This window comes from Haliotis rufescens, unplaced genomic scaffold (genome assembly GCF_023055435.1).
Source record: "Haliotis rufescens isolate VD_foot unplaced genomic scaffold, xgHalRufe1.0.p SCAF_26, whole genome shotgun sequence".
NCBI lineage: Eukaryota > Metazoa > Mollusca > Gastropoda > Lepetellida > Haliotidae > Haliotis > Haliotis rufescens.
This window is the reverse complement of record NW_025963957.1, coordinates 2,323,913-2,351,363: the sequence shown is the minus strand read 5'-3', so window position 1 is coordinate 2,351,363 and position 27,451 is coordinate 2,323,913. Positions and strand designations below refer to the sequence as shown.

The following is a 27,451-nucleotide window of genomic DNA, read 5'->3' as shown; positions in this document are numbered from 1 at the left end:
AAAGACAAAATATTTTTTATTTTATCATATAATTTGTTCAATGTGCCCAATCAACCATAAAGCTTTCACTCCCCTCCAGAATCTTACAGTTCCAATATACCTTGATTGATGAGGAAGTGCAAAAAGGGGAGACAACTCTTTAAGACAAACAACTTCATCAACTTGGAAAGTGAACTGCCACAGCAATTGCATAGTGAAAGAAGCTTGGGGGCTCAAAAGCGCAGAATAAATCCAGCCCATACTTTTTATAAACAAAGAAGACTTCCTGTAGCAGTTATCTCCCTCTATAACCTTGATTTGGTGATATGCGCCTGAAAACGTACAATACTTCTTATTGTCTCATTAAGATTGTGCCTTTAATATGTGTGGCCTTGATACAAGAGATCCATTGTCATACTAATTTACAAAACCAGCTGAAACATTCAGAAGCTGAGCATGACCAAATGCTTTTCAATCCAGTTCAAATATCTGTCCTGTATAGAGAAGCAACAGCAAAAACTGGGCTCAAGGCCATTAGGTACGGGCCATTTAGTATTCTGAGAAGGGTCTTCTATTGTTTGGGATATATCTAAGGCCAGGCATTTTATATTTTTCGGATTACGGACCCGCAGACTCTAATGTAAAAATCAAATCAAATCAGATTTTCCATTGTTTTCCCTGCCGATAGACGCATAGTCAGTTATTTTAATTGTTATCATCACCTTTTAAAAAAGAAACATGAATTTACCCTTGTAAACTAGTAAAGAGATACATAATCAATTTTTGTTGATCTCAAAGCCGAACATGAATAGCCTCCCTTGACAATTGTCCGTGTTGTAAGTGGTAGAATTTTTAATGTTACAAGGGGCTTTATCGTCACAAATGGTGGTCTTTTGAGCACAGAATATGTTCATAAAGTATGCCAGAGGCATTCTGCATTAAAAAAAAATGCATCTGGCTTTTTCTTGTTTTTTTCCTCCTGCAACCCTGGACTTCGGGCTGAAAAATCCATAATCCTAAAAATATGCCTGGCCTAATCAGTCCTGACGTCAAAACTTGGATTTATTCTCTGAAATGAGAAGCCAAACAGTATTGTCTTGACTCACAACAGATTTTATTAGAACATTCAGAATATCCTGTGAATAATGTTTTGGGGGTAAAACCTGGACAAATTTCATAATCATTTTTTTAAATTCCAGGCAACCTCAGAATATCAAATGGTCAACCCCTTATGGTGATTAATAATTCTGATAAATGCTGAAATCAAAAATGCTAATACGCAGGGAACAAAGTTATACTATTTTGATAGGGAAATGATACAACAAACAGATAAATACTAGAATGAAACAAAATGTTAAAAGTAGTAAATAGACCATGATCATCAGAGCAATCATCACAGATGTAACCATGAGTAACCATAAGTAGAAACAAAAACATCATCTAAAAAGTTGACAACAGTTTAGCTACAATTTTGACAAAATATTTCTGACAAGTGTGATATAACATTTAAAACATTGGACCTGCCAAAACATATATGAATAAAGAATTTCAAAATTTTGTAGTTTGCATAATCAGAGATGTTCTGACTTGTGGCCCAGACAACTTTCAATGAAATACTCCATAATTATTACCTGGATAGTGTTATACAGGTCGTAATATCTACATTGTACAGTTGTATATAAAACCTACGAAGGACATGACGAGATTGGAATACATTTCATTCACTGTATTAATATAAAAATCGTCATATAAACATTTTGATACATATACATGTACATGTAAATACATCAAGAGACAGTATATATACATAAATACATTACAGCAATGCTAAGTGGAGTGTTTATTAAAGGCTTTCACATTTAGGATACATGTAAATGAAAATATATGGAAGTACAAAATAAACCGTATTTGGTATGCTGGTTCATGTTGCTTTCATAACCAAAATATCAGGCAGCAAGATCGGCTCATATTGATGTCGGTCACACATTACATTAATACTTAAGTAAATCTACAATACAGCATTTTAAACATTTATTCAAAACATATGCATCGTAAGAGGCATCAGTTCAATGAACAAATATTTTCTCTTTCTGAATCTGACAGGGAATATGGGGCTAAAACTGGTGCCATTGAAGAATTATCTTTCGGAAATCGGTCAAATAGTATCACACAGGATTAAACTACATCTCCATGTCAACCTCACTTGAACACTCTGAATATCCACATTAAAATTAAGTGCACTGGTACATGATGAAGAAAACTTTGCTTTATCATGCAATTAGGACTACCGGTATCTTTAAATTTCAAAAGGTTTCATTATGAAAGCATTGAAGTCATAGCTACACCTTACTGTTTTAGTGCTATCGCACAGTGAGAGGTGTCTAGTGAACACATGAAAGACCTATTTCTCCGCAAGATGTTTTCATGGTTACTCTATTTTTTTTGCAGTGCTGTCATACAGATACGATAATAACAGATGTCTTCTTTGAATCCAACACTACAGCAATGTGTGACCACACCTAGACATTCTCCCTTTTACAATTGTTTGACTTAATGCTGACTTCAAATATTAAAACACATCTGTGACGTCATTCTATTGTTTCAGCGCTGCATTATTTTTCAGGAATGGACAGTTGATTGTGTCCATCTCGAGCTGATCTCTACAATGCATGCTACACAGCTCTTTAGAATGTTTTGTCAAAGTGTGAGAACAGAGATGTGTTTTAAGTAGGGGAATATCCTCGTAACTCTCCATTTCTTTAAATTAATGGGCCTCTGCCCCTGTGGGGCCACCGCTCCATTATTGTAAATGAATGATGAGTTACTCGGACATTCCCCTATACATACACTCAGCTGATAATAATATAAGGTCCATATATTAGGCTTAAGAAAATAAAAGAACTGGTTCTCAGGCAATGACTTTTGAAAATATAGTGTGGGCGGGTGGTGTTTTCTTTTTTTTGCTTGTTCGAACTAGTATGTAACCAAAGCTAAATTTTTTTAGCCTTAACAAGTTACAATCTACTGAAAACTTATTGGGAGTAGCAGACTCACTTTCTTCTCTTCATGACTTTGGCAATGTGTAACCCTTTAAACTATCCTGGACCTGCCTCTGCACCCAAACCTACCCTTACAATGTATGGATAATGCCCAATACATTCAAATTCCATAATCATACAGTCATACACCAAATGAAAATTTAAAACCTAAACTGCACTGCTAACTACTGCAGTTGAATGGCATGACATGACAGTTAAAGAGGAACTACACTCTGGTCAACAGGCAGTCCCAGCAACGTTGATTCAAGACCCAATTTCATTATCACTGCTGTGACCTTTATAAAAGTTGTCACGAATTGTACATCTTTTGGATCATAATTGATTTATCTGAACGGAGTCTCAAGTCCCACAATGCAGACAGATAGCCATAACAGGAACGAATTCGTCTTAAGAGGGCTGGCTGCCCCAACAAAACTGATCAAGTCATTCAAAATAACAAATATCTCTCTGCCATGTGTGCAAACTCAGATTTATAAAGCACACTGTTTTTAATTAACTGTTATTGACTCCTGTATATATGGAATGGTCTAGCGAATAGTGAGTCCAAACGAAAGTGTGATCCCCGGCCATGTCATACCAAAACATGTTAAAAGATGGTAATTGTTATTACCGTCACTGGCTCTCAGCATTAAGGGAATAAAATCAGGACAGGTTGGCTCGGAGTCAGTATACTGTGTCTGAGTTTGGTATTCATGTTAAAACTGCAGCATGGTATCTCAGGGGGCTAGTACTATGAAGCCAGCATTTGTCAGGGCTAGTACAAGGAGCCACACACACACACACCTACACACACACACACACACACACACACACACACACACACACACACACACACACACACACACCTACACGCATTCCCATGCACATCGCTATTTAAGTGCAATAATCTTGAACGCAACGTTAAACCCCATTTCACCTCACTTCACCAATAACACGGAGACAACATCTCTGTTCCACACAGGACAATTAACCATGTGTAGACTGAAAATTAGCACCAGACCAGACCAGACTGCAGTTCTCTCAATCATCAGTGAAATGATACCAGTGAAATGATACCAGTGAAATGATACCAGCATAATGACAAGCAACAGTGTCCCCGACATTAGCACCATGTCACATGACCAGGCTGCACGAAGCAGAATATCGGTGCCTTGCTTCACGTCTGAATGCTTATCTGGAAAAAGCAGGTACAACATCTACTGCTTAAGTACGTTAACAGGGCTGTAAAATACAACCGGACAATATTATTTATATCCGGGTCTATGATTGTGAAATAATGCACAAGTGGTACACATAAGATTCACTGGTGTTATACTCCGCTTAAATTGCATCCTTTATTGATCTTCATTAAGATGATATCTTTTGCTCCAGTACATTACCCAGGGAGGAGAATGGATATTTTCCTTTTCCTTGTAACTTATTTTCAATAGAGCGTGGTCCATAAATTGGGGTGTTTATGGGGGAAGCCATCAGATTTAAAAAAATTTGTCTTCACTAAAATTCGCAGAAATTCCTTTGACGGCCCTATCCAAATGAAATATGCCTGCATTCAGCTTTCAAAAACAATATGGCTTCATTTCATTACCACCTTGATTCACAAATGTCGACATTAACAGAAGAAAACCTACACAGAACACAAATAATTCTTCAAGGGGACTCCCTTTTGGGTGAAGATACCATTGTGCTAAAAAAACGACAGGATTTATAAAACATCCGCAACAACAAAATGACATTTTTATTATTTCCATTCAGAAGTGGCCGTTTAACTTCATTTTCAAGATTCAGAAATCAAATAACGAGAATTTAGAAGTGTGATCTTCATGCAGAGAATTATCAAATCGGAACAAAAGATGTGATTGTAATGAGACTGATCATCACAACATGGTATTTTCTGCTGCTATGTTCGTAACAAGACCTTGGGAGACGATGATACATGATGGTGGCATCATACGATTCATAGATCACTTGGTGAATTGTTACAGCCCTGTAACCATGGTAACATGCACTCACACTAATACTGAAAATGCATTAATTTCAACAATCACACTTTCGACTCAGAACAGGACTTATGAACTCTTATCAAAGCCTTGTCACCGACACCAAGAAATGTAGAGCTGATGAGACTGATCTTTCATCAGATATCATGGACCATCGTTGTTACAAAGCCACCAAAATATACAGTATCAAAGTTGAGTTTACACTTGAATTTAAACAGCTCCATAGGTAGATGTTTCTTATTCACAAGCTCACTCAACATGCTTTTTTTTGTTTGTTTGTTGTTTAACGCCGCACTCAGCAATATTCCAGCTATATGACGGCGGTCTGTTAATAATCGAGTCTGGACCAGACAATCCAGTGATTGATATCATGAGCATCGATCCACGCAATTGGGATCGATGACATGCATCAACCAAGTCAGCGAGCCTGACCAACCCACTCAACATGCAGTTTGTAACAATTCATGATGTATGAGAATGCAAGGGAGATATTTAAATATCCTGTATGACGTGACTTCATTATCTGACCAGAAGAAGTGTAATACAATTTCCATCATGACATCTGTTTGTTCATGAAGGGAAGTTAAGCTTAGATCATGTTTTTCAGTGGTCAAAGGTAACATGATGAATGAATGGACAACATGTTCCACAAGAACAAGAAGTCATGATGAAATTCTTGATGTTTTGACGTCATGAAGCGGTGCTAATGAGGTCAAAATATCACGAGATGCCAAATCATCCACTGTTTCCTAGGGTTCACATTCATGGTTTTATTTTGTTGTCATGGTGAAACAGTAAGTGAGTGAGTTAGGCTTAGTACCACTTTGAACTATTTCAGTTACAAACCATTGCATCCTGGCAAGGCAAAGGGATGCAACTCTGCCCATTGAATCATGATGCCCCAGACCACTAGTCCCCCCATGGTGTATAAACATGATATCAAACTGTGTAAAAAGCATATGAAAATAACTGTTGATTATTTGAAATAATAACACTGTCATATACTTGATCATACTTTTCATTGCAATTGCGGCTCGAGTTGGGCAGCGCCTTCGTTATCTACCATAACAAGGAATTAGAACATTTTCAGTATTTCAGCATTATACAAAGGGAGATCACTTCCTTTCTTCAACATAGTTGGCAGGAAACAAGCCAGCCTTTCCATGGCATTCACCTCGCCACCATCCATCGTCAATCTGAAAGTAACATTCTATTGCATTATCCTGATATCATCAAATATTGAACAAATGTAGTAGTGGTAACAATGAAGAACTTCAGTTATCTCAGTTAAGGCCTTAGGGTGAAACTCAAGCAGCTGTAGAACACAAATACACTGAACAAAAACTACTTACCTTTTCAATATTAGTGATGATATCATCTGGATCAAAGGACAGTTCATCTTCATCAGCTACAAAACACGACAAACATTGATTTCTGTAAAAACATCATTATTATTATAATTACAAAGATAACCATGATACCCAATATGACCATGATAAAACCCCAACCCCATCCATGATCAATAAGATAACCATGACAACCAAGATAACCATAACCATGACAACCAAGATAACTATGGTAACTAAGATAACTAAGACAACCAAGATAACCATAACCATAACAAGATAACCATGGTAACCATGGTAACCAAGACAACCATAACCATGACAACCAAGATAACCACAACATCCAAGATCACAATAACCATGACAACCTAGATAACTATAAACAAAATAACCATGCTAAGCAAGGCAACCAGGATAACCATAACCATGACAATCAAAACCACAACCAAGACAACCATGGTAACCAACACAACCAAAGCCATGACAACTAATATAACAATAACCAAGATCACCATACCCGTGATAATCAAGATACTCATTATTGCCAAGATAACCAAGATAACCAGGATAACCAGGATAAGTACAGGGACATGTAGTGTAATCAAACTACTATATGGAGTGAGTGAGTGAAAGTTGTGTATTCCACCAACATCACGGCTGCTTGTAATTAATCTAATCCAGATACAACCGAGACTGGAAGCGTGAACAACAATCCACACCATCGCAGTACGATGAAAGGCCATCAGCCATGTAACAGAGCCACTCCATACTCAACCCTTAGACAAGCATGAGGTACTGCGAGCCCTACTTGAACGGAATCCCAACAGGGGAAGTGTACAGTGTATAGTAATCCACCTTCAGTGTACTGATCTGGGACACTCACCGGCCTGGTAGTCATACAAAGCTACAGCTGTAATGCCTGTGTCTCCACCGGCCGTGTCGGTGTCGTTGTACACACTCTCCTCTTCCTCTTGCACCGCCGGCGCAACATCATCCGGCGTGTTGTACGTATCTTCTGGCTCAAAGTCGTCAGCAGTATTACTGTATACATCTTCTTGTTCCGGTTCCTGCTCCGGTTCCGGTTCTGGTTCCGGCTCCTGTACAGCAGGTTCTGGCTCTGGCTCTGGTTCAGGTTCTGTGGATGGCCTCTCTTCCTCCTGCCACCTCTCCTTCTCCAGACGAGCCTGGAAGGACAACATTCTTTTATAGGGTTATGAACAGTTCAACCAACCTTCAAACAAGGTGAAGATGATCAGAATAAAAAGTGGTTGGTTGTTTGTTGTTTAACGCCGCACTCAGCAATATTCCAGCTACATGACGGTGGTCTGTAAATAATCGAGTCTGGACCAGACAATCCAGTGATTGACATCATGAGCATCGATCCACGCAATTGGGACATGATGACATGCATCAACCAAGTCAGCGACCCTGGCCACTCGATCCTGTTAGTTGCCTCTTACGACAAGCATAGTCACCTTTTACAGAAAGCATGGGTTGCTGAAGACCTATTCTACCCCGGATCTTAACGGGTCGAGTGAGTGAGTGAGTGAGTGAGTGAGTGAGTGAGTGAGTGAGTGAGTGAGTGAGTGAGTGAGTGAGTGAGTGAGTGAGTGAGTGAGTGAGTGAGTGAGTGAGTGAGTGAGTGAGTGAGTGAGTGAGTGAGTGAGTGAGTGAGTGAGTGAGTGAGTGAGTGAGTGAGTGAGTGAGTGAGTGAGTGAGTGAGTGAGTGAGTGAGTGAGTGAGTGAGTGAGTGAGTGAGTGAGTGAGTGAGTGAGTGAGTGAGTGAGTGAGTGAGTGAGTGAGTGAGTGAGTGAGTGAGTGAGTGAGTGAGTGAGTGAGTGAGTGAGTGAGTGAGTGAGTGAGTGAGTGAGTGAGTGAGTGAGTGAGTGAGTGAGTGAGTGAGTGAGTGAGTGAGTGAGTGAGTGAGTGAGTGAGCGAGCAAGCAAGCAAGCGAGCAAGCAAGCGATCATGACTTAATAGACCTTCCATCATCAATAATGGCAAGCATGGGTTGCAGAAGACCTATTCTACCCTGGATCTTTACAGGTCAAGTTGAAGGAGACGGTACCATGGGTTCAATCCAATTCTTCTTTTAAACTAGCAGTTTTCGGAGAAGTATGTAGTCCTTTCAATAAAGGTGCATTTAGCCAAACAACTTAACAAATATCAGCCAAAAATATATTTCTCACCAGAGCAACTGGTTGAATGGATTCATGATCTGGTGGATTGAGTGTCTGCCCCATGAGTTTAAGGTTGCCTGTACCAAAAGACCTTAAAATATGTTACCCTGACTGGTGCTTGGTATTAATAGGGGATAATACAAACTTGTCTACTCGGAGCCAGTGTAATGTGTAAATATGGTAAATCCGTGGGCTAGCACAACAAAACAGATGAAAGTCTGTTCATGCACTTTGCTATGTGAGTGCAATAAACTTGAGCACGATGTTAAACCCCATTTCACCTAACCTCATGAAACTTGTCTCACCTAAAGGGAGGTAACTCCGCTGCACCTACCTCCACCTGTTTCTTCTGTTCCTCCTGTTCTCGTTTTTCCCGTGCCTCTCTCCTCGCCCTCTCCTCCTCCGCCCTCTTCTTGCCTTCCTCTTCCCCTGACTTGGCCATGTTCTCAAACCGAGCCTTCAGATTCTTAGCACCCTCAGAACCTGAAACACCAAGTGCCGTCTGATAACAACCAGTTTGGCTTAAAACCGCTTTCAACATTTTCTGTTTCATCACAGCATGTTTGCAAAATGTCAGAGAAAAGCCTCAAGTGATGTTGGTTGTAGCTGATGATCTCATTAGAGAATCCACAGACAGAGCTTTAGGGCAGTCTGGGGTTGAAACCCAAAATACATAGGACTAATGGCAGGGTGAATAGAGAAGACCTGTTTTAAGATGTTTGGTCTTTTAAATTCATAGCCTCACAAGTATGATGCATGTTTGAGAGATTTGGATGAGGTGAGGTGAGGTGAGGTGAGGTGAGGTGAGGTGAGGTGAAATTTGGTTTAATGTCGCTTCAAAGATTATTGCACTTATATAGCGAAGTGTGTGTGTGTGTGTGTATGCGTGCGTGCGTCTGCGTGTGCGTGCTTGTACTAGTCCCGACTGATGCCGATTTATAGTGCTAGCTCACTGAGATACCATGCCGCAGTTTAACAGTATACAGACTCCGAGCCGACAAGTCCTTAATGCCAACGCCAGACAGGGTAACAAGAAGTACCATCTTTTAACGTCTTTTGGTATGACGTGGCCAGTGATCGAACCATAGACCTTCCGCTCTCCGGGCGGACACTCTTCCACGGAGGGGTCTTCAGATCTTGATGCATAGAGAAGTGTGATGGTTGAATTCACTCAACAGCCAACACCAAGGCAACTATTGACATTATGGAACATTTTCATGTTGCTCTATACAAGTCTGGAGCATACAACCCAGGGAGTGATAGTGCAAGCATTGATCCACGCTGACGGGGTACAACGACGTGCAATCACCCAAGTCACCCAGTCTGACCACCCATTCAATAAGGTTGCGATGTACAATACACACAGGTTGCTGGAGACGGGGGTGTTGTACAAGTAGCAGGCAGCAAGCCCAAACATCCCTCAATTAATCAATAAGTACTTCTTAATGGCACAGATTTGGATCAAGCAATATCGAAAAAGCAATGTTGTACAAGCCTCCTGAAGATAACGACTTACTTGAATCAGCTCTTGTTTTTGTGTAACTGGAAGAAACACCTTGCATATCTTCAAAAGTACCCGCATTCTGAAATAAGAAATTCATAATGCATAAATAATGGATAACTATGGTCACCCAGCACAGTAGCTGACCTGTATATAGTCAAAAGTTTAAAATGTTAACCAAGGCATTTACAATGCCATACAATTGTTTTCATTGTTTCACAAAGAAATCCAGCTTGATGCATAGAGATGTGTGACGGCCAATCAAGGCAACTATTGACGTCATCATATTGATGATAGATTGACGCACCACTTTGAAGAGTATTTCAGTTGTATCATGGTGTGTTAGCTTCATGTGGGAGGAAACCCTGCTTGTCTTTTACAGTCATGTAGTATTCTGGTGAAACCCAGGAGCTATGGTGCTGACAAACTTAGAAATACAGGATCAGGAAAATCTGGGGTATCAAGCCCATGATCACAGGCATTCCTGAGGGACACAAGTCTGCAGAGCAAATAGATGACTGGCTCCCCAAGGACCCAAATGCAGGTGCAGGCATTGCTTTTCACCACCATGGTGAAACCCACGAGTAGAGTACCAGGACTAAATTTATGATCATAGGTTCCTGGCATGTCTAAGGGGCACAACTCTAAGGGGCTGTGAATTGACGACTGTGGCACCCATGCCTTTCTGGTGTTGAGGTGAAATGGGGTTTAATGCCACTGAGATACCATGCCGCAGTTTAACATGAATACCCCACTACTGACTCGAACCAAACAGTCCTTGTTTTAGCCTCTTAATGCCGAGCGCCAGACAGGGTAACAACAAGTACTATTTTTAAACGTCTTTTGGTATGACGGGGATCGCACCATGAACCTTCCGCTCACCGGGCAGACGCTCTACCGCTAGACCACGGAGGCAGTCATGCCCTTTGGAAGCTAAGAGCCATGAATCAGCTTGACATTGTACCCCTGTAAGATTTAAAGGGAGAATTTTAAAATAATTGTTAAAGTAGCAGAACCTACCTTGTCCATCTTGTCTTTTTCCACACCAAATTTGCCTCCGAAACCTTTCTTCATGTCTGTCTGAGAAGAGTGAAGTTCTGGCTTTGTGATGCTGTCATAACCGGCGGCGTTCTTATCTTGTCTGTCTTTCTGTACCCCAAACTTCCCACCAAATCCTTTGGAATAATCTGCATGCAAGTCATAGTAATCATAATCATTATTCTATCAATACTTGCAAATCATTATAACTATTATCCTTTCAACATTGCATGCATGTTTCCCTATAAATGCAGGCTTCATCAAAAATATGTTGCATAGTGTCTTTATATACATTGTCTCTTTCAAAGATATTCTTGGCATTTCCATGGCAACTCCAGGAGAACGGTCATCTGCATCCTGACATTTCCTTACTTTACAAGCTGAAATGGATGAGCAATGGGAAAAATGTAATTAGACTCATACTGTTGATTACCTCTCCCTGTTTCTAAAGGCAGTGGAAACTTGCTGTGCCATGTTCCCGGGGAACAGTGAAAATATCTTACCCAAACGCACCCTGGTGTGATTGTGCAGATCAGGGGTGCGTTTCGGCGATATGTTTTCTACTGATCTTAACCAGTCATCCAAGTATTGCAATCAGGCGATAGACAATTGCAATGCATCAAAAGTTTATCTGTTGTTATTTGCCAAATCCGAAAGTAATAAATAAGTCAACTCTGAAACAAGTACCTGTCTGTGACTCATGTTTTTCCACTTTTTCCTTGTGGTCCCAGCCCACGGCCGACTTGTCCATGTTCTCCTTCTGCACACCAAACTTCCCTCCGAACCCTTTAGAGTGATCTGAAACATGCCCATGTGAGACAATGATTAATTTAGTGTGGCTGTCTTGTGATCTGAAACATCATCATGTGAGACAATGATTAATTTAGTGTCATTGTCTTGTGATCTGAAACATGAGTGAGTGAGACAATAAATAATTTAGTGTGAATGTCTTGTGATCTTGAACATGCCCATGTGAGACAATGACTAATTTTGTGTGACTGTCGTGTGATCTGAAACATGCCCCTGTGAGAAAATGAATAATTTAGTGTGGCTGTCGTGTGATCTGAAACATGCCCCTGTGAGACAATGAATAATTTAGTGTGGCTGTCGCATGATCTTAAACATGCCTATATATGCGATAGTGACTAATTTTGTGTGACTGTCGTTTGATCTGAAACATGCCCCTGCGAGACAATGAGTGGATGCTGCTTAAGTCCACAGTCATCAATATTTAATTAAATCAAATAATGAATTTGCATAGCATACTTTCCAAATTATAACTGCTTTAGATCTACATTATTACCCTGGTCAATGGATTAGTCTGCACTCAATTGATTCTACGCCCCAATCTGGCAGTGAGGTGCTGGAAGGATAATGGTCACATCCTCCCAGGTGCCCATTCACTGCTGGGTGAACAAAGTCACTTGCCTAAGGAGACACCACATGTGATACACCTACTGCCCCCCGACCAATGTTGTTTAACCACCCCAGATGTGTGACCTGTGTGACCTGTGTGCTGTGTGCTGTACACACATCTCTGTGCCACCATTTATGTAGAAAAATATCAAATTGCTACAAAGTGTGTTTATGTGTGTACATGTTTATGTTAGTTTGTATATATAATGAGATTCCATTCAAGATGGCAGCGCCCAGAGAGTGATTGTGTTGCAAGGATAACTTTTCAGGGGAAGGGCCATTAGATGTAAGTCTTGATCAGAGTGGCGCTGTAAGTTGAGTTGAGTGAAACAGAAAAGACGACATTGACACCAGATATCGTTGTGTCATCATTGTATTATTCCAATCTAGTTACAGCCCATGTTGACCTACCTGTCTGTGACTCGTGTTTTCCTAGCTTCTCCTTGTGGTCCCAGCCCACGGCCGACTTGTCCATGTTCTCCTTCTGCACACCAAACTTCCCTCCGAACCCTTTAGAGTGATCTGAAACATGCCCATGAGCATGATGAGAGACGATGACTGAATTAGTAAATGCTACTGAGGTCTACGGTTAGCAATATTACACTATAATCTAGTGTGAGCGTTGTGTGATCTGAAACGTGGGAGTGAGAGTATTGTTTGTTGTACAAGGAAGCAATTAAGAAATACTGGGAATCTGAGCAAGGCAAACTAGTGGATGATAGAGTGAGCATCAACCCATCAGGACATGATGACAAACAATGAGCAAATCACAGAGGCCACCTGTTCCTTCTAGTTGACAGTTCTTAGGGCAAACATGGGACACGGAGAACTTATTTTGCCGAGGAAGGAAAGCATGGGATACTGGTTAACAAATCTACCCCTAACTTTCGACAGGGTGGAACTCAGTTAATGGTGTCAACATCACACTGAACTGAGACATCACCTGCTAGGAGATTCCCCGCTAGTCTCACCTGTCTGTGAGGCATGTTTCTCCACCTTCTCTCTGTGTTCATATCCCACGGCCGACTTGTCCTGCCGATCCTTCTGGATTCCAAACTTGCCCCCAAAACCCTGGGAGTAATCTGAATGTACAAATAATAGTTAAGACAACTACAACTTCTCCTTCAACCAGATATCAACAGGAGGAAATGTTCCAGCCACAAATCTCTGCAGCTCTCCTAAACCTGTCGTGGATATTGTCAACATCAGATAATGATACTCATAATAAAAGTGGTAAACAAGCATATGCAATAATAACTTACAAACAAAGTAGTATCAATATCTCATATACTACCAAAAATATATTCTTAGGGTGAAAATATCATTTATACTTATCCTGACTCATACTGCTTATCTCATCTCATCCCGTAAAGGAAGTAGAAAATCCTGTGGTGTTCCAAAGAACAAACAAAAACATCTCACCCAAACACACCAGTTAATCACTTGCTTGATAACGGTGTTAGAACCTACACCGAAACGTCGCTCTTCATTGTAATAAAGAAGTTGTTCATCCATAAATTCTCATCCTTACTAATACTTAGTACTCCAACTTCTAAATGCCTGTCAAAGAAGTCATACTAATTGCTTGAATCTCACGGTTGGTGGTGGGATCCACCGTGTGCAGGATTCAGATCTGTTCAATTAACCCCATGGGAATGTCTTCTTACTTCTTATACATCAATCTGTAGTGGGCCACCACCTCTGTACTTGTGACAGTAGGAGAAAATCAAGAGATTTCGTGGATTTTTAAGTGCTTATTGAATTATATAACAGCTTACTTAGAACGATTCTTTATTAAGACAAGCATTTGTCACAGAGTGACGAAATATCCCCCGCCATATACACCATAGTACCAAATATGAAGATAATCCAGCGATTAGTTCTTGAGATATTGTGGCAACACCGTTTTCCAACTCCAAAAACAGATTTGCCTGCTGTGACCTTGAAAATGGGGTCAAGGTCACCAAATCTGACAGGTGTATGCGGTGTCTGTATATACACGATAGTTCCAAATATGAAGACAATCCAGTGTTTAGTTCTTGAGATATCGCGGCAACACCGTTTTCTAACTCCAAAAGCAGATTTGCCTGCTGTGACCTTGAAAATGGGGTCAAGGTCACCAAAACCGACTGGTGTCTGCGGTGTCTGTATATACACCATAGTTCCAAATATGAAGACAATCGAGAGGTTTAGTTCTTGAGATATCGCGGCAACACTGTTTTCCAACTCCAAAAGCAGATTTGCCTGCTGTGACCTTGAAAATGGGATCAAGGTCACCAAAACCGACTGGTGTCTGCGGAGTCTGTATATACACCATAGTTCCAAATATGAAGACAATCCAGTGTTTAGTTCTTGAGATATCGCGGCAACACCGTTTTCCAACTCCAAAAGCAGATTTGCCTGCTGTGACCTTGAAAATGGGGTCAAGGTCACCAAAACCGACTGGTGTCTGCGGTGTCTGTATATACACCATAGTTCCAAATATGAAGACAATCCAGTGTTTAGTTCTTGAGATATCGCGGCAACACCGTTTTCCAACTCTAAAAGCAGATTTGTCTGCTGTGACCTTGAAAATGGGATCAAGGTCACCAAAACCGACTGGTGTCTGCGGAGTCTGTATATACACCATAGTTCCAAATATGAAGACAATCCAGTGTTTAGTTCTTGAGATATCGCGGCAACACTGTTTTCCAACTCCAAAAGCAGATATGCCTGCTGTGACCTTTAAAATGGGGTCAAGGTCACCAAAACTGACTGGTGTCTGCGGAGTCTGTATATACACAATAGTTCCAAATATGAAGACAATCCAGTGTTTAGTTCTTGAGATATCGCGGCAACACTGTTTTCCAACTCTAAAAGCAGATTTGTCTGCTGTGACCTTGAAAATGTGATCAAGGTCACCAAAACCGACTGGTGTCTGCGGAGTCTGTATATACACCATAGTTCCAAATATGAAGACAATCCAGTGTTTAGTTCTTGAGATATCGCGGCAACACTGTTTTCCAACTCCAAAAGCAGATTTGTCTGCTGTGACCTTGAAAATGGGATCAAGGTCACCAAAACCGACTGGTGTCTGCGGAGTCTGTATATACACCATAGTTCCAAATATGAAGACAATCCAGTGTTTAGTTCTTCAGATATCGCGGCAACACCGTTTTCCAACTCCAAAAGCAGATTTGTCTGCTGTGACCTTGAAAATGGGATCAAGGTCACCAAAACCGACTGGTGTCTGCGGAGTCTGTATATACACCATAGTTCCAAATATGAAGACAATCCAGTGTTTAGTTCTTCAGATATCGCGGCAACAAACAGGTGGGACGTACGGACGGACGGACGTACGGACGGACGTACGGACGGTCGTGAATACTATATAAAAAGGTCATAATCTTGACACAATCGACATAACTCATGTTCCGAATTACTTAGTGACCATGAACTCTCAGTTGATTCTTGGCGACAAAATACCAGGGGAGACCCAGATGGGCTGATGCGCTGTCGCCATTGTCGGATCTTGTGCGGCTGAAATCTATGGCATTGATTTCTGACATTCTGGCAGCCAGTAAAAACAAACTGCTCAAATCCAGTTTCTTCAAGCGTTTGTATGCGTCACTGGTAAGATGCTTGAGGACTAGTTTTGAAATCTTTTGTTGACCTTCTCATCAGTAAGAACGGAGCAGAGCGATCAGTTCAGGAACTTTAGTCAGTTTGATACCGTTATACATGGTAAGAACGGAGCAGACGGCTGCTAGACATGTGCCCAGTGTTGAACCATGGAGATTCTTGGTAACTCTGAGGTGACAGAGGAATTCTGCAAATTGAGGTGAAGTGGGTTTAGCTGCTGAGAATCTTTTACTTCTTACAAATTGGTCAAAACTCTTCCACTTGTCATCATATAGATTTCTAGTAGCTCCATGAAAAACTGTGGAGACAGCTGTAGCAGCTCTGGCTGAGTATCCTCGTCTGGAGAGGGTGTTTGTGATGTGCTCCATACGTGAAGCGCGAAGATGTTTGGGTTTGGACGAACTTGTCCTGAGTGAGGATGAAGAAGTAGGTTTGACCACGTTGGAAGTTTAAGTTCCGGATTCCCCGCTAGGGCAATAAGGTCTGGAAACCAGGGTCTCGCCGGCCAGGAAGGTGCGACCAAAAGCAGTAGAAGGCCCTTTGTGTGTCTGACCTGTAGGACTGATGGTAATAGTGAGGGCAGGGGGAACACATAAGCCTCCTTCCGACGATATTGCCAGTGTGTCGACAGCCCAAGCTAGAGTGTCTGGAAATGGGGAGATGAAAGTCCTTATTTGATTGTTGAATCAACTAATGGGCAACCACCTTGTCATATGGCCATATTGAGGGAAAGAGGGGGTGCAGAAGGTACCAACAGTCTGTAGCCTTTCTTCAGAATGTTAGTGATGAATGTGTCCTCGAGAATGTCCCAACTCCTGGTAGTCATGGATACAAGGTATAGAAGAAGTGAGGATGCATCAGCAACTCCTGGTTGTCATGGATACAAGGTATAAAAGAAGTGAGGATGCATCAGCAACTCCTGGTTGTCATAGATACAAGGTATAGAAGAAATGAGGATGCATCAGCAATTCCTGGTTGTCATAGATACAAGGTATAGAAGAAATGAGGATGCATCAGCAACTCCTGGTCGTCATAGATACAAGGTATAAAAGAAGTGAGGATGCATCAGCAACTCCTGGTCATCATAGATACAAGGTATAGAAAAAGTGAGGATGCATCAGCAACTCCTGGTTGTCATGGATACAAGGTAAAGAAGAAGTGAGGATGCATCAGCAATTCCTGGTTGTCATAGATACAAGGTATAGAAGAAGTGAGGATGCATCAGCAACTCCTGGTCATCGTAGATACAAGGTATAGAAAAAGTAAGGATGCATCAGCAACTCCTGGTTGTCATGGATACAAGGGATAGAAGAAGTGAGGATGCATCAGCAACTCCTGGTTGTCATAGATACAAGGTGTAGAAGAAGTGAGGATGCATCAGCAACTCCTGGTTGTCATGGATACAAGGGATAGAAGAAGTAAGGATGCATCAGCAACTCCTGGTCGTCATAGATACAAGGTATAAAAGAAGTGAGGATGCATCAGCAACTCCTGGTTGTCATAGATACAAGGATTAGAAGCAGTGAGGATGCATCAGTAAAAGAAGGCTGAAACACATCCTTCTCCTGTAAAAGGAAGGAGGTGTGAGTGCTTGGAGCCATAGCAGAAGTTGAGAACGGTGAGAAGTGTTAGGCACGTTGTCAGAGATCGGAGTAGATGCGGTAGACGGCGTAGGTGGTTTGTTGAGTGGGTGTTGTTGCTGCATAGCAAGGATCACTTGCTGAGTATCATTATCTACTAAGTCATTGGATGAAAGAGGCATGGTACTTTGCAGGTTGCTGATAAAAGGCAGGTTGCGTGAACATAGGAGGCTGCGCCAACTACTGCACCTGTGTAAAAGCTGCAGCCTGCGTGAACCCTGTTGGTCGTGTGATTGGTAGGGGTTGAGAGAAGGTCTGAGGCTGCGCGAAGGCCCGGTCCTGTGTGCAGGACTGCATGCGTGAAACCTGTGAAAGGTTCACTAGCAACGGGAGCTGTGTGGATGTCGGCAGCTGCGTGCAGGAAGCATGTTTCTGCCACTTGGCCTTCGTAGACCCCACTAGGGGTAATGATGTGGGCTTTGTGAAGGAGGGGACCTTTGTGCAGCCATCCTTCAACATGACTTCCTCATCAATGACTGTTTCTTCCCCTTCGTCTGCTTCTCATCGCCTGATATTAAGGACGCAGCAAAAGACTTCTTTGACATCTGCGAGGAAGGGTTCTCAGCATCCATCTCATCTATGACCACAAAGGATCTGTCGTCATGTGAAGAAGAAATTGATATTGAGAGAGTGGCGAGTAAACCCGCTTTATCACGTGCTTGCGATGCGGCTACGCAGCTAATGGATTCGTTTGGTGGGTGAGATGGTTTTCTCTTTTCTTGGGTACACAGCACAGGAGTTTCCACTACCTTTTCGGAAGGAGATGAGATAAGCAATTAGTATGAGTCTGGATAAGGAAACATAACAGTTGGGAAACACCTGAGTCTTTCATATTACAAGAGTTATTCAGTCATGACATGACATTTTCAATATGGTTGCTATGGCTATGATGGCTGTGACATCATTGATGGAACCATAATTATTTCTAAAAATTCATAAACTCAGATGTCTGAGATGAACATGAGGCAATTCTAGACACAAGGTGGTATGTAGGATCAAAGACCATAGCCGGGTCAAACATCAAAGTAGATTTCCAAAACTGAAAACCCAAATGATACTTGTTGAAGAGAAGTTGCAACTCAACTAAACTGTTGCCTCCTACATCATAAAGTCAGTTTCCTATCTGCAACCCAGTTATCAATCATCAAGTATTACATGTAGTACTGATATTTTTTATCTTTTCACATATATGTCACAAAAAGCGGCCAACATGCAGATAGGCTTTAAGTAATTATCACTCCCATCTTTTCAACTGATTTTCTGGAATCGTTTCGGCTCAAGTCACAATGATCCAGTCTTACCTGTCTGTGACTCGTGTTTCCCCAGCTTCTCCTTGTGGTCCCAGCCCACAGCTGACTTGTCCATGTTCTCCTTCTGCACACCAAACTTCCCTCCGAACCCTTTAGAGTGATCTGAAACATGCCCATGTGAGACAATGACTAATTTTGTGTGACTGTTGTGTGATCTGAAACATGCCCATGTGAAACAATGACTAATATAGTGTGATCGTTGAGTGATCTGAAACGTGAGTGAGTGAGTGAGTGAGTGAGCAAGCATGACTATATAGACCTTACATCATCAAATCTAGACCATACATTGAACCATTCATATCATATGATGGACAGCCCAATACACTTTGTATTACGATTTGATAAATATGCAAATGAGGTGAAACTGGGATTTCGAGCACACAATCAAAGGTTTCTGGCACTAATAAGGACTCAAATCCGCACAGCAATAATCGGCACGTCACACGACTGGGACATCCATGACCCATATAAGCCTTAAGCCTTAAACATTGTACGAATGTGGGAACTAAACTTGGGCCTAAAGCTTGAGTGAACAAGTTAACCACCAATCCATTCCACCACACCCAACCACAACATAATATTTCTGCTAACAAGTATGTGCAGAGTTGAAAGGATGACAAAGTTAGGGTGAGGATTGCTAGGTAGAGCTTTTCATCATGCAAGAATCTTTTCATTTTTTATAGGAACATGTATCAGTCCACAGCATGTTGATGACCATGTCTTGTTAAGAATATCTTGGAGTTACACGACTCTCAAACGAATATGAAGTCAGTCCTGATGACTCAGTTTTCATTGGTTAGTTGTAAGTAGGAGGGGAGCATGGTGATAAGGTAGATCAGGGTTTGTATTTTCACTGAACCGTCAAGACACAAATGACACCTACCTTTTGCTGAAGCGTGTTTCTCTGTTTTACCCTCATAGTCATATCCCATTGCCGACTGGAACACAACACTGACACATTAGTACTGGGGGAGGGGCATAGCACATACATGTAAGTGTGTGTGTGTGTGTGTGGGGGGGTACCCCACTGCCAACTGCAACACAACACCGACACATTAGGTACTGGGGGGAGGGGAAATGGGGGGTAATGGCGCATTCAAGATCATCGCACTTATATAGCCAAGTACAAGCATGTGTGTGGGGGTTGCTGGGGCGGGGGAAGAGGAGGAGGACAGGAGGGGGTGCTGCTGCTAGTACAAGACCGGACTAAAGATGATTTTATAGCTGGCCCTCTGTGATACCATGCCACAGTTCAACATGGAGACAACGCTCAGATACAGTGTACTGACTCTCAGTCCTTGTTTAACATTCTTAACGCTGATTGCCAGGCAGGGTAACAACAAGTTACAAGTACCATCTATTAACGTTTTTTGGTATGACGCTAGGAGGGAGGGGGGTACGAAACCACCGACATTCCACGCTCCCGGAAGATGCTCTATATAAATATTCACAGGCCATAATGTTGGGTATAATAACACCATACTCATAAGTGATGTGTGCAAGTTTTTAATGCCACACTCAACACCATTCCAGCTATATGATGGTGGCCTGTAAATAATCAAGTCTGGACCAGACAATCTAGTGATCGACATTATGAGCCACGATCCACGCTGTTGGGGTATGAAGACACACATCAACAAGTCACTGAGCCTGACATCATGATCAATTTGGCCACCTCTTACAGCATAGGACATTGGGGATCAATTCTAACCCAGAATTAATTGATTTTATGGTTTAATGATTATTATTGTTTTCCTTTATACTATCAGGCATCTGTAGAGTAAGTAATCAAATCAGCCGGGCCCAACGTTTAATGTATTTTGTTTAAACATCATTGAGACAATCTACTCTTGCTCAACATGTGATGGTGACACAGATCACCAGCATCTGTCCACACCTGGTCCTTCCTGTCTGTCTGGACACCGTACTTGCCGCCGAAGCCCTTGGCAGCGTCGGTCTGGCTGGCATGCTTGGACAGCTTCTCCTGGTAGTCATGGCCGACAGCAGACTAAAAATGAAATAAACACAAAATGTTAATGAACACAGTTTTGGGGACTGACTGAGTTGGGATTTAATTCTGCTTTCAACAATAATGTGTGAGGTAAGCTCAAAGTGGCATAGTCTGTATACCACTATGGCAAAGTGAGGTATTTATCTAGACCTCACAGGCCCAATTTGTCTGCCACAAATGTCAGTAACAATTCCCAAATTGGAATCATAAATTTCCCAGTCATGACTAAGGTTATGGCTTTTTGGAGGTGATTTGTGTTACACAGGACCACCAATAAAGTGGGAGAGGCTTTCAGGCATAGTCTTACATTATTGCATTCAATAGAATGTTAATACTATGTTAAAATACCTCTGACTTTAAAAACTAAAAGCTTGTTTCTTCACAATGTGCCTGACAGGAGCACTTCGTTTGGCAACCTAGAGAAATCCCTAAAAGAATGGGTGAAGTTCTACAGCATCATAATGTGGTGAATCTGGGAATCGTACCAGACAGTAGATCCTGGCATTGTTAAGAGATGCAACCACAGGAAGTTACAGTGCCCAGGACTAGTCCTCTTTATTAATGTCACCGAGACATCACAAACTACATAAGCATTCTACCATGGAGATCTTAACAAACACCACTATCGACACATCATGACGCTGTATGGGTTCAAGTTTCATTAATGCGAACAAAGACATTCGCATTTAGTTCATGCTCGCGTCAATTTCAAGGTTTACAGTACACCCACAATGTTTGTCGAGGGCAAATTCTGCTCTTTTCATTTCCAGCCTCAGACAAGACACAAATTTCCCAGCATACCTTGTCCATCCTGTCTTCCTGGACTCCAAATGTCCCACCATAACCATATGACGCCTTCGGCCCCTTCTCGAACTCCGCCTTCTTTGTAGTCTTGTCATCATTCTGTACCTCCTGTCGCAGTTTCTTCAAGCTGAAGGAGACAGCAGTGTCTATACAGGGATGGAGGTACTGTCTATCTTTTTCAACATTATAACGTGGTTACAAAGGAAATGTTGTTTTTTTCCCAGAATATTATATAATTATGTTTCTCTGGAAGCTCATGTGAGATCGTAGCGATCCACGATCTCCAGCATTGTCAGTGTGTACCTATTCTGTACATCATCTGTTTTGTGTATATGAAGCATATATTGTGAGTGCCATTGACCATGTTACCATGGAAACTAGGTGCTATATTGTATATAAATCAATTATCATCATTATTGTCATCATCATCATCATCATCAAAACATCTAATGTAAAGTATATGTTGCGATATTCCTGTTGTCATGGCAAGTGCCATCATCATCGCCATCATCATCATCATCATCATCATCAATAAAACAAGATCAAATACAACGTATGATGGTTGCGATATTCCTGTTGCCATGTCAAGTGCCATTTATCTAAAGATTGGGGCATGATGGTCAACACAATCACGAAATGTTTTACTCTGTGAACTTGGTGAAAAGCCAACAAGGTATTTGAGGTTCAAATTCTGTTTAACTTTCCAACACAGCACACGCTTTCATTTGTGTTCCAACTGACTACTCACTCCAGGGACTCCTGGTGCCCCGACCCCTCCACCGTCTTGGCCCCCCATCGCTGCTCCTGCTCACTCACATCATTCTGGGGACAAAATGAAGAGGAATTGCATGTATAGAATTTTGGCATTCCTGTTGCCATGGTTACTGAATAATACAGAAGTCATGTGACTTGTGAAAGTGCCCCAGCTTTCTGTAGTTGGCAAAGAATGACTGTCAAACATTATCTCACTATAACAAGTTGTGCTGCTATTTCCATTTAGTGAAATATTGACACAATAACTTATCACAAAGTATGGACTCAGCATAACAATTTCTCACCACAACCTCCAGATTTACCATTAATACTAGATATTATTCGGAATAACTTACCTCATCTTCTGGATCAATCATTTATACTTGGTATCAATAACAATAACTCACCACAACGTCGGAGTCTATCATAAATGCTTGGTATCAATCATAACAACTCACCACAAAGTTGTGGTCTATCATTAATATGTAGTATCAACCACAATAACTCACAACATCGGGGTCTATCATTAATACTTGGTATCAATCACAACAACTCACCACAAAGTCGGGGTCAGTCTCCCAGTCATCATCGTCTGCCACTGGGGCTTGCACATTTTTCCCAGCTGAAGCCTTCCACATGATCTGCCAACATCACAATCAGGACATCAGTACACAACACACTCGGTGTGCCCTTGATCTAGTCTCACAAAGCCCATAATCCTGTGCTTCTGCTTGAACAAGTTACAAAATCTCTGTGTTGCCTTGGAATACTGTTAAGCTTTTTATCGCTTGCCCACTCCGTCCCCATATCAGGCAGTCCTAGTCCTAAGGGACACAACTCTGAACAGCAAACTGCAGTGTACTTGACAACTGGACCACCCACTCCCACTGATCTAGCATGGAACAGTATTTCTGTGATACAGGGAATGTCAGCTAACTGGTGCTGAAAGCCCAAAGGTCATAATCATGAACAATCTGGCATGATAAAGAGAGACAACGCTGAACAGCAAATTGCAGTGTACTAAACAACTGGACCACCCACTCCCACTGATCTAGCATGGAACAGTATTTCTGTGATACAGAGAATGTTAGCTAACTGGTGCTGAAAGCCCAAAGGTCATAATCATGAACAATCTGGCACGATAAAGAGAGACAACTCTGAACAGCAAATTGCAGTGTACTTGACAACTGGACCACCCACTCCCACTGATCTAGCATGGAACAGTATTTCTGTGATACAGGGAATGTCAGCTAACTGGTGCTGAAAGCCCAAAGGTCATAATCATGAACAATCTGGCACAATAAAGAGAGACAACGCTGAACAGCAAATTGCAGTGTACTAAACAACTGGACCACCCACTCCCACTGATCTAGCATGGAACAGTATTTCTGTGATACAGGGAATGTCAGCTAACTGGTGCTGAAAGCCCAAAGGTCATAATCATGAACAATCTGGCACGATAAAGAGAGACAACGCTGAACAACAAATTGCAGTGTACTAAACAACTGGACCACCCACTCCCACTGATCTAGCATGGAACAATATTTCTGTGATACAGGGAATGTCAGCTAACTGGTACTGAAAGCCCAAAGGTCATAATCATGAACAATCTGGCACAATAAAGGGACACAACTCTGAACAGCAAATTGCAGTGTTCTAGACAACTGGACCACCCACTCCCACCGATCTAGCATGGAACAATATTTCTGTGATACAGGGAATGTCAGCTAACTGGTACTGAAAGCCCAAAGGTCATAATCATGAACAATCTGGCACAATAAAGGGAGACAACGCTGAACAGCAAATTGCAGTGTTCTAGACAACTGGACCACCCACTCCCACTGATCTAGCATGGAACAATATTTCTGTGATACAGGGAATGTCAGCTAACTGGTACTGAAAGCCCAAAGGTCATAATCATGAACAATCTGGCACAATAAAGAGAGACAACTCTGAACAGCAAACTGCTACACTTTAGGCATGTCAGATGACTAGGCAACCTGCGGCCCCTAGTACATCTTGAGCACGATGTTGTCACATGTTACTCGTGAAAATATGTTTGTCAAACTTCACTCGATGAGATATACATCGTATTTGTCAAAAAGCATGAAATAGTAAATTTATCATATTTGATGCTAAAATGCTCCCTTTTCGAAAATTTGTCAACAGCTGGTCAAGTCACATTCTCAGTCTCTACAGTGATCGACAGCAAGTGCACAAAATAGTTCCTCAATTAAAACTTAAACCAACACATGCAAAATTATGTTTTCATAATATTCAATATTTATTGTTGATTCTCCATGTTTGGAAGAACATTAAATCTTAAAGAATGATGTTTCAAGCTGTTTTGTGGTGCACAAGTGGGAAAGCACACGAAAACATGTATTAAGAGAGCGGCAATCATGGCAAAGTGTGTGGTGCCAAAGTCAAGTCAAACAAGAACACACCAGACAGCATGGTGTGTGTTGTTTTGTTGTAGGAAAGCTGTATGACATCAAGTAGTCAATATCACAGGGGGAAAGTTTGCTTCTCATCTTGTTTTGTTCTGGTTTTACGATAGCAGAAAAACCAAGGGAGATAACTTTCATGTGTGTGTGTGTGTGTGTGTGCGTGTGCGTGCGCAAACACTCTCACTAGGCCAAATAAATCTGGATGCTATGATACAAGAATCATATACTTGAAATCATTTAGTCATATACATTGTATCAGCTGTTACACAGGCAGTTTGATTAATGAAGTCATTCCCATGCATAAAGCCAAAGAAGCAACATTTTTCTTAATCTTAAGTTATTCATCATTTCATTTGTCTATTTTGTATGCAGGATTGCATCTCCAAAATTCTAAAGGACATAATTTTTTGTGTTGTTTACATAAATGCATACTACATGACACACAAATTTTAATATTTTATTCAACATGTTTAATGGGGTTGCAGTGTCTATACATCAGTGATGCGTGCTATAGTCATAACATGATCAATGTGATGCATGTAAACTTTGGCTAAAGACTCTCGACACTGGCTAGTTTTTCAAGTCTAACATAATCTAAAGTCAAAGTGTCTAAACATGATAAACACTGGCCACGATCACTGAGTAAACATATCCACAAGGAAATACTTCAAGGGTATGAATAGTTGAACAATGAATAGTTCAGGGGTATGCCTTTTCCTAGTTTAACATGTTTAAATATTGTAACAGAAAAATATCCAATAAAAGCATATCCCCGTGTATGTAACTATTGTCATGATTGTAATGAACATGACTCTTGTTTTAGTTTAACTTCCTTGTAACAGTATTCACATGTGAAACCTAACAACATATACTGCATGTTTTAAGGACAAACAAGTCATTAAAAACAGGTAAGATTCAAGGATAACTTTTTAAACATTTCTAACTTGATCATCATTTGATTCTTATTCTCAAGACTGTTTATAACGAACACGCTTATAACGAACTGACCGATATAACAAACTTAGTTTTTAGTCCCGACCATTTGTTGTATAAATGCTGTATATAGAATCTATGCTTATAACGAACTACGGTTATTACAAACTAAAATTAGTGGTCCCTTTAAGTTCATTACAACTGTAGTTTACTGTAGTTACACTTTCAGTATGTTTAAAAAAGGGGTGGGTCCCTGGGCTTTGCTCCATATTTTTTCATGGAACTAGGGCTGTGACCATTGTAATGATACAATTTGCTGCAATACAGTGTTTGCTTGCTTGAACTTTTAATGCCACCATTATCACAGCTATATGACGGTGGCCCATAAATAATTAAATCCCGGAAAAGGCAAAACAGTGATTAATATAATGAGCAATGCCTCCTGCTATCAGGGCATGATGACATGCCATCCATCAAGTCACTGGGCCTGACCGTAAAATCCATTTTGTTGCCTCATTGGACAAAATAAAGTATACATATTTGGAGGAAGGTGACTAACATGAATAAAGAAGCTATAAATATATACTGCTTCTTGAAAACAAATAGCTAATCGGCGATGAAGAGGTGCGCTGTAAATCACACAGTCCACATACGTTTAAGGCAATATAAAGGAACTGATTGGACTTTTGGAACAGCAATCATTCCAATGTATATCACAATTTCATTTTTGTTAAACAATTTCCTTCTTCCGCAAATGATACTGCGCTGTTATCCTGATAATGATTCATGTGCAAAAATCGGCGTATGAGCAGTGGAAGTGTCAGAATAGTGAGTCGGGCCAGGCTTCCTCATATACACCATAACACAATCACAAGTCCAGAACAACTATCAAGATTAAAAACAAATCTTACAATTAATTAAACAGTGACAACGAAGTACGTGTTCATAACCACATATATAGTAAACAATCAGAAGGTGTTAAGAAATAACGTGAAGTTTAAATACCGATAAGGCAATGCGTTAACCCTCTCCGTGCACTTCCTCCTCCCCTTGATTTAACTTCCGGGTTAATCACGTGATCGTGGCTCCGAAGCAACGACCGGCTCGGGTAAATGATTGGATAAAAATAACCTCCGATTGCCACGAAAAATTATGAAAAGTATTTATTTCTTTAGCGACAATCAACGTATTAGTTTTAATACTTGGTGTTAGTATTGGATGTTGCTGAAGTTATAGTAGTATAATGTGTTGGTGACAGTGGTAATGAGAGTAGTAGTAGTAGTAGCAGTATCAGTAGTAGTGGAAGTTGCTGAAGTTATAGTAGTAGAAGTAGTAGTAGTAGTAGTAGTAGTAGTAGTAGTAGTAGTAGTGAGTGAGAGAGTTGGGTTTAACGCCGCTTTTAACAGTATTCCA

General features: G+C 41.1%; 1 protein-coding gene across 4 annotated transcripts; it reads right to left on the bottom strand.

The window, feature by feature from the left end:
* On the bottom strand, nt 1-27,117 carry LOC124141431 (src substrate cortactin-like). 4 transcript variants are annotated; one of them, XM_046509439.2, is made up of 16 exons: nt 27,044-27,117; nt 23,213-23,296; nt 22,651-22,724; nt 21,900-22,029; nt 20,985-21,095; nt 19,971-20,025; nt 19,079-19,189; nt 13,488-13,598; nt 12,928-13,038; nt 11,788-11,898; nt 11,083-11,249; nt 10,078-10,144; nt 8,896-9,044; nt 7,265-7,565; nt 6,388-6,443; nt 1-6,231 (listed from the first exon to the last, which is right to left on the bottom strand). In XM_046509439.2, the coding sequence occupies exons 2-16, from the start codon at nt 23,291-23,293 to the stop codon at nt 6,151-6,153; spliced, it is 1,716 nt and encodes a 571-aa protein (XP_046365395.2). In that variant the 5' UTR covers nt 23,294-23,296; nt 27,044-27,117; the 3' UTR covers nt 1-6,150. The 4 variants fall into 4 exon arrangements, with proteins under 4 accessions (XP_046365395.2, XP_046365397.2, XP_046365396.2 ...); XM_046509441.2 differs by lacking the exon at nt 11,788-11,898; XM_046509440.2 differs by lacking the exon at nt 13,488-13,598.
* Nucleotides 27,118-27,451: the final 334 nt, after the last annotated feature.

Bases quoted from the DNA above. Each gene is read 5' to 3' on its own strand.
- LOC124141431 (XM_046509439.2), bottom strand. From the start codon at position 23,293: ATGTGGAAGGCTTCAGCTGGGAAAAATGTGCAAGCCCCAGTGGCAGAC. The intron at 22,030-22,650 runs GTGAGTAGTCAG...TGTCTCCTTCAG, and splicing joins GGGCACCAGGAGTCCCTGGA to CTTGAAGAAACTGCGACAGG. The intron at 11,250-11,787 runs GTACTTGTTTCA...ACTTGCATGCAG, and splicing joins AAAACATGAGTCACAGACAG to ATTATTCCAAAGGATTTGGT.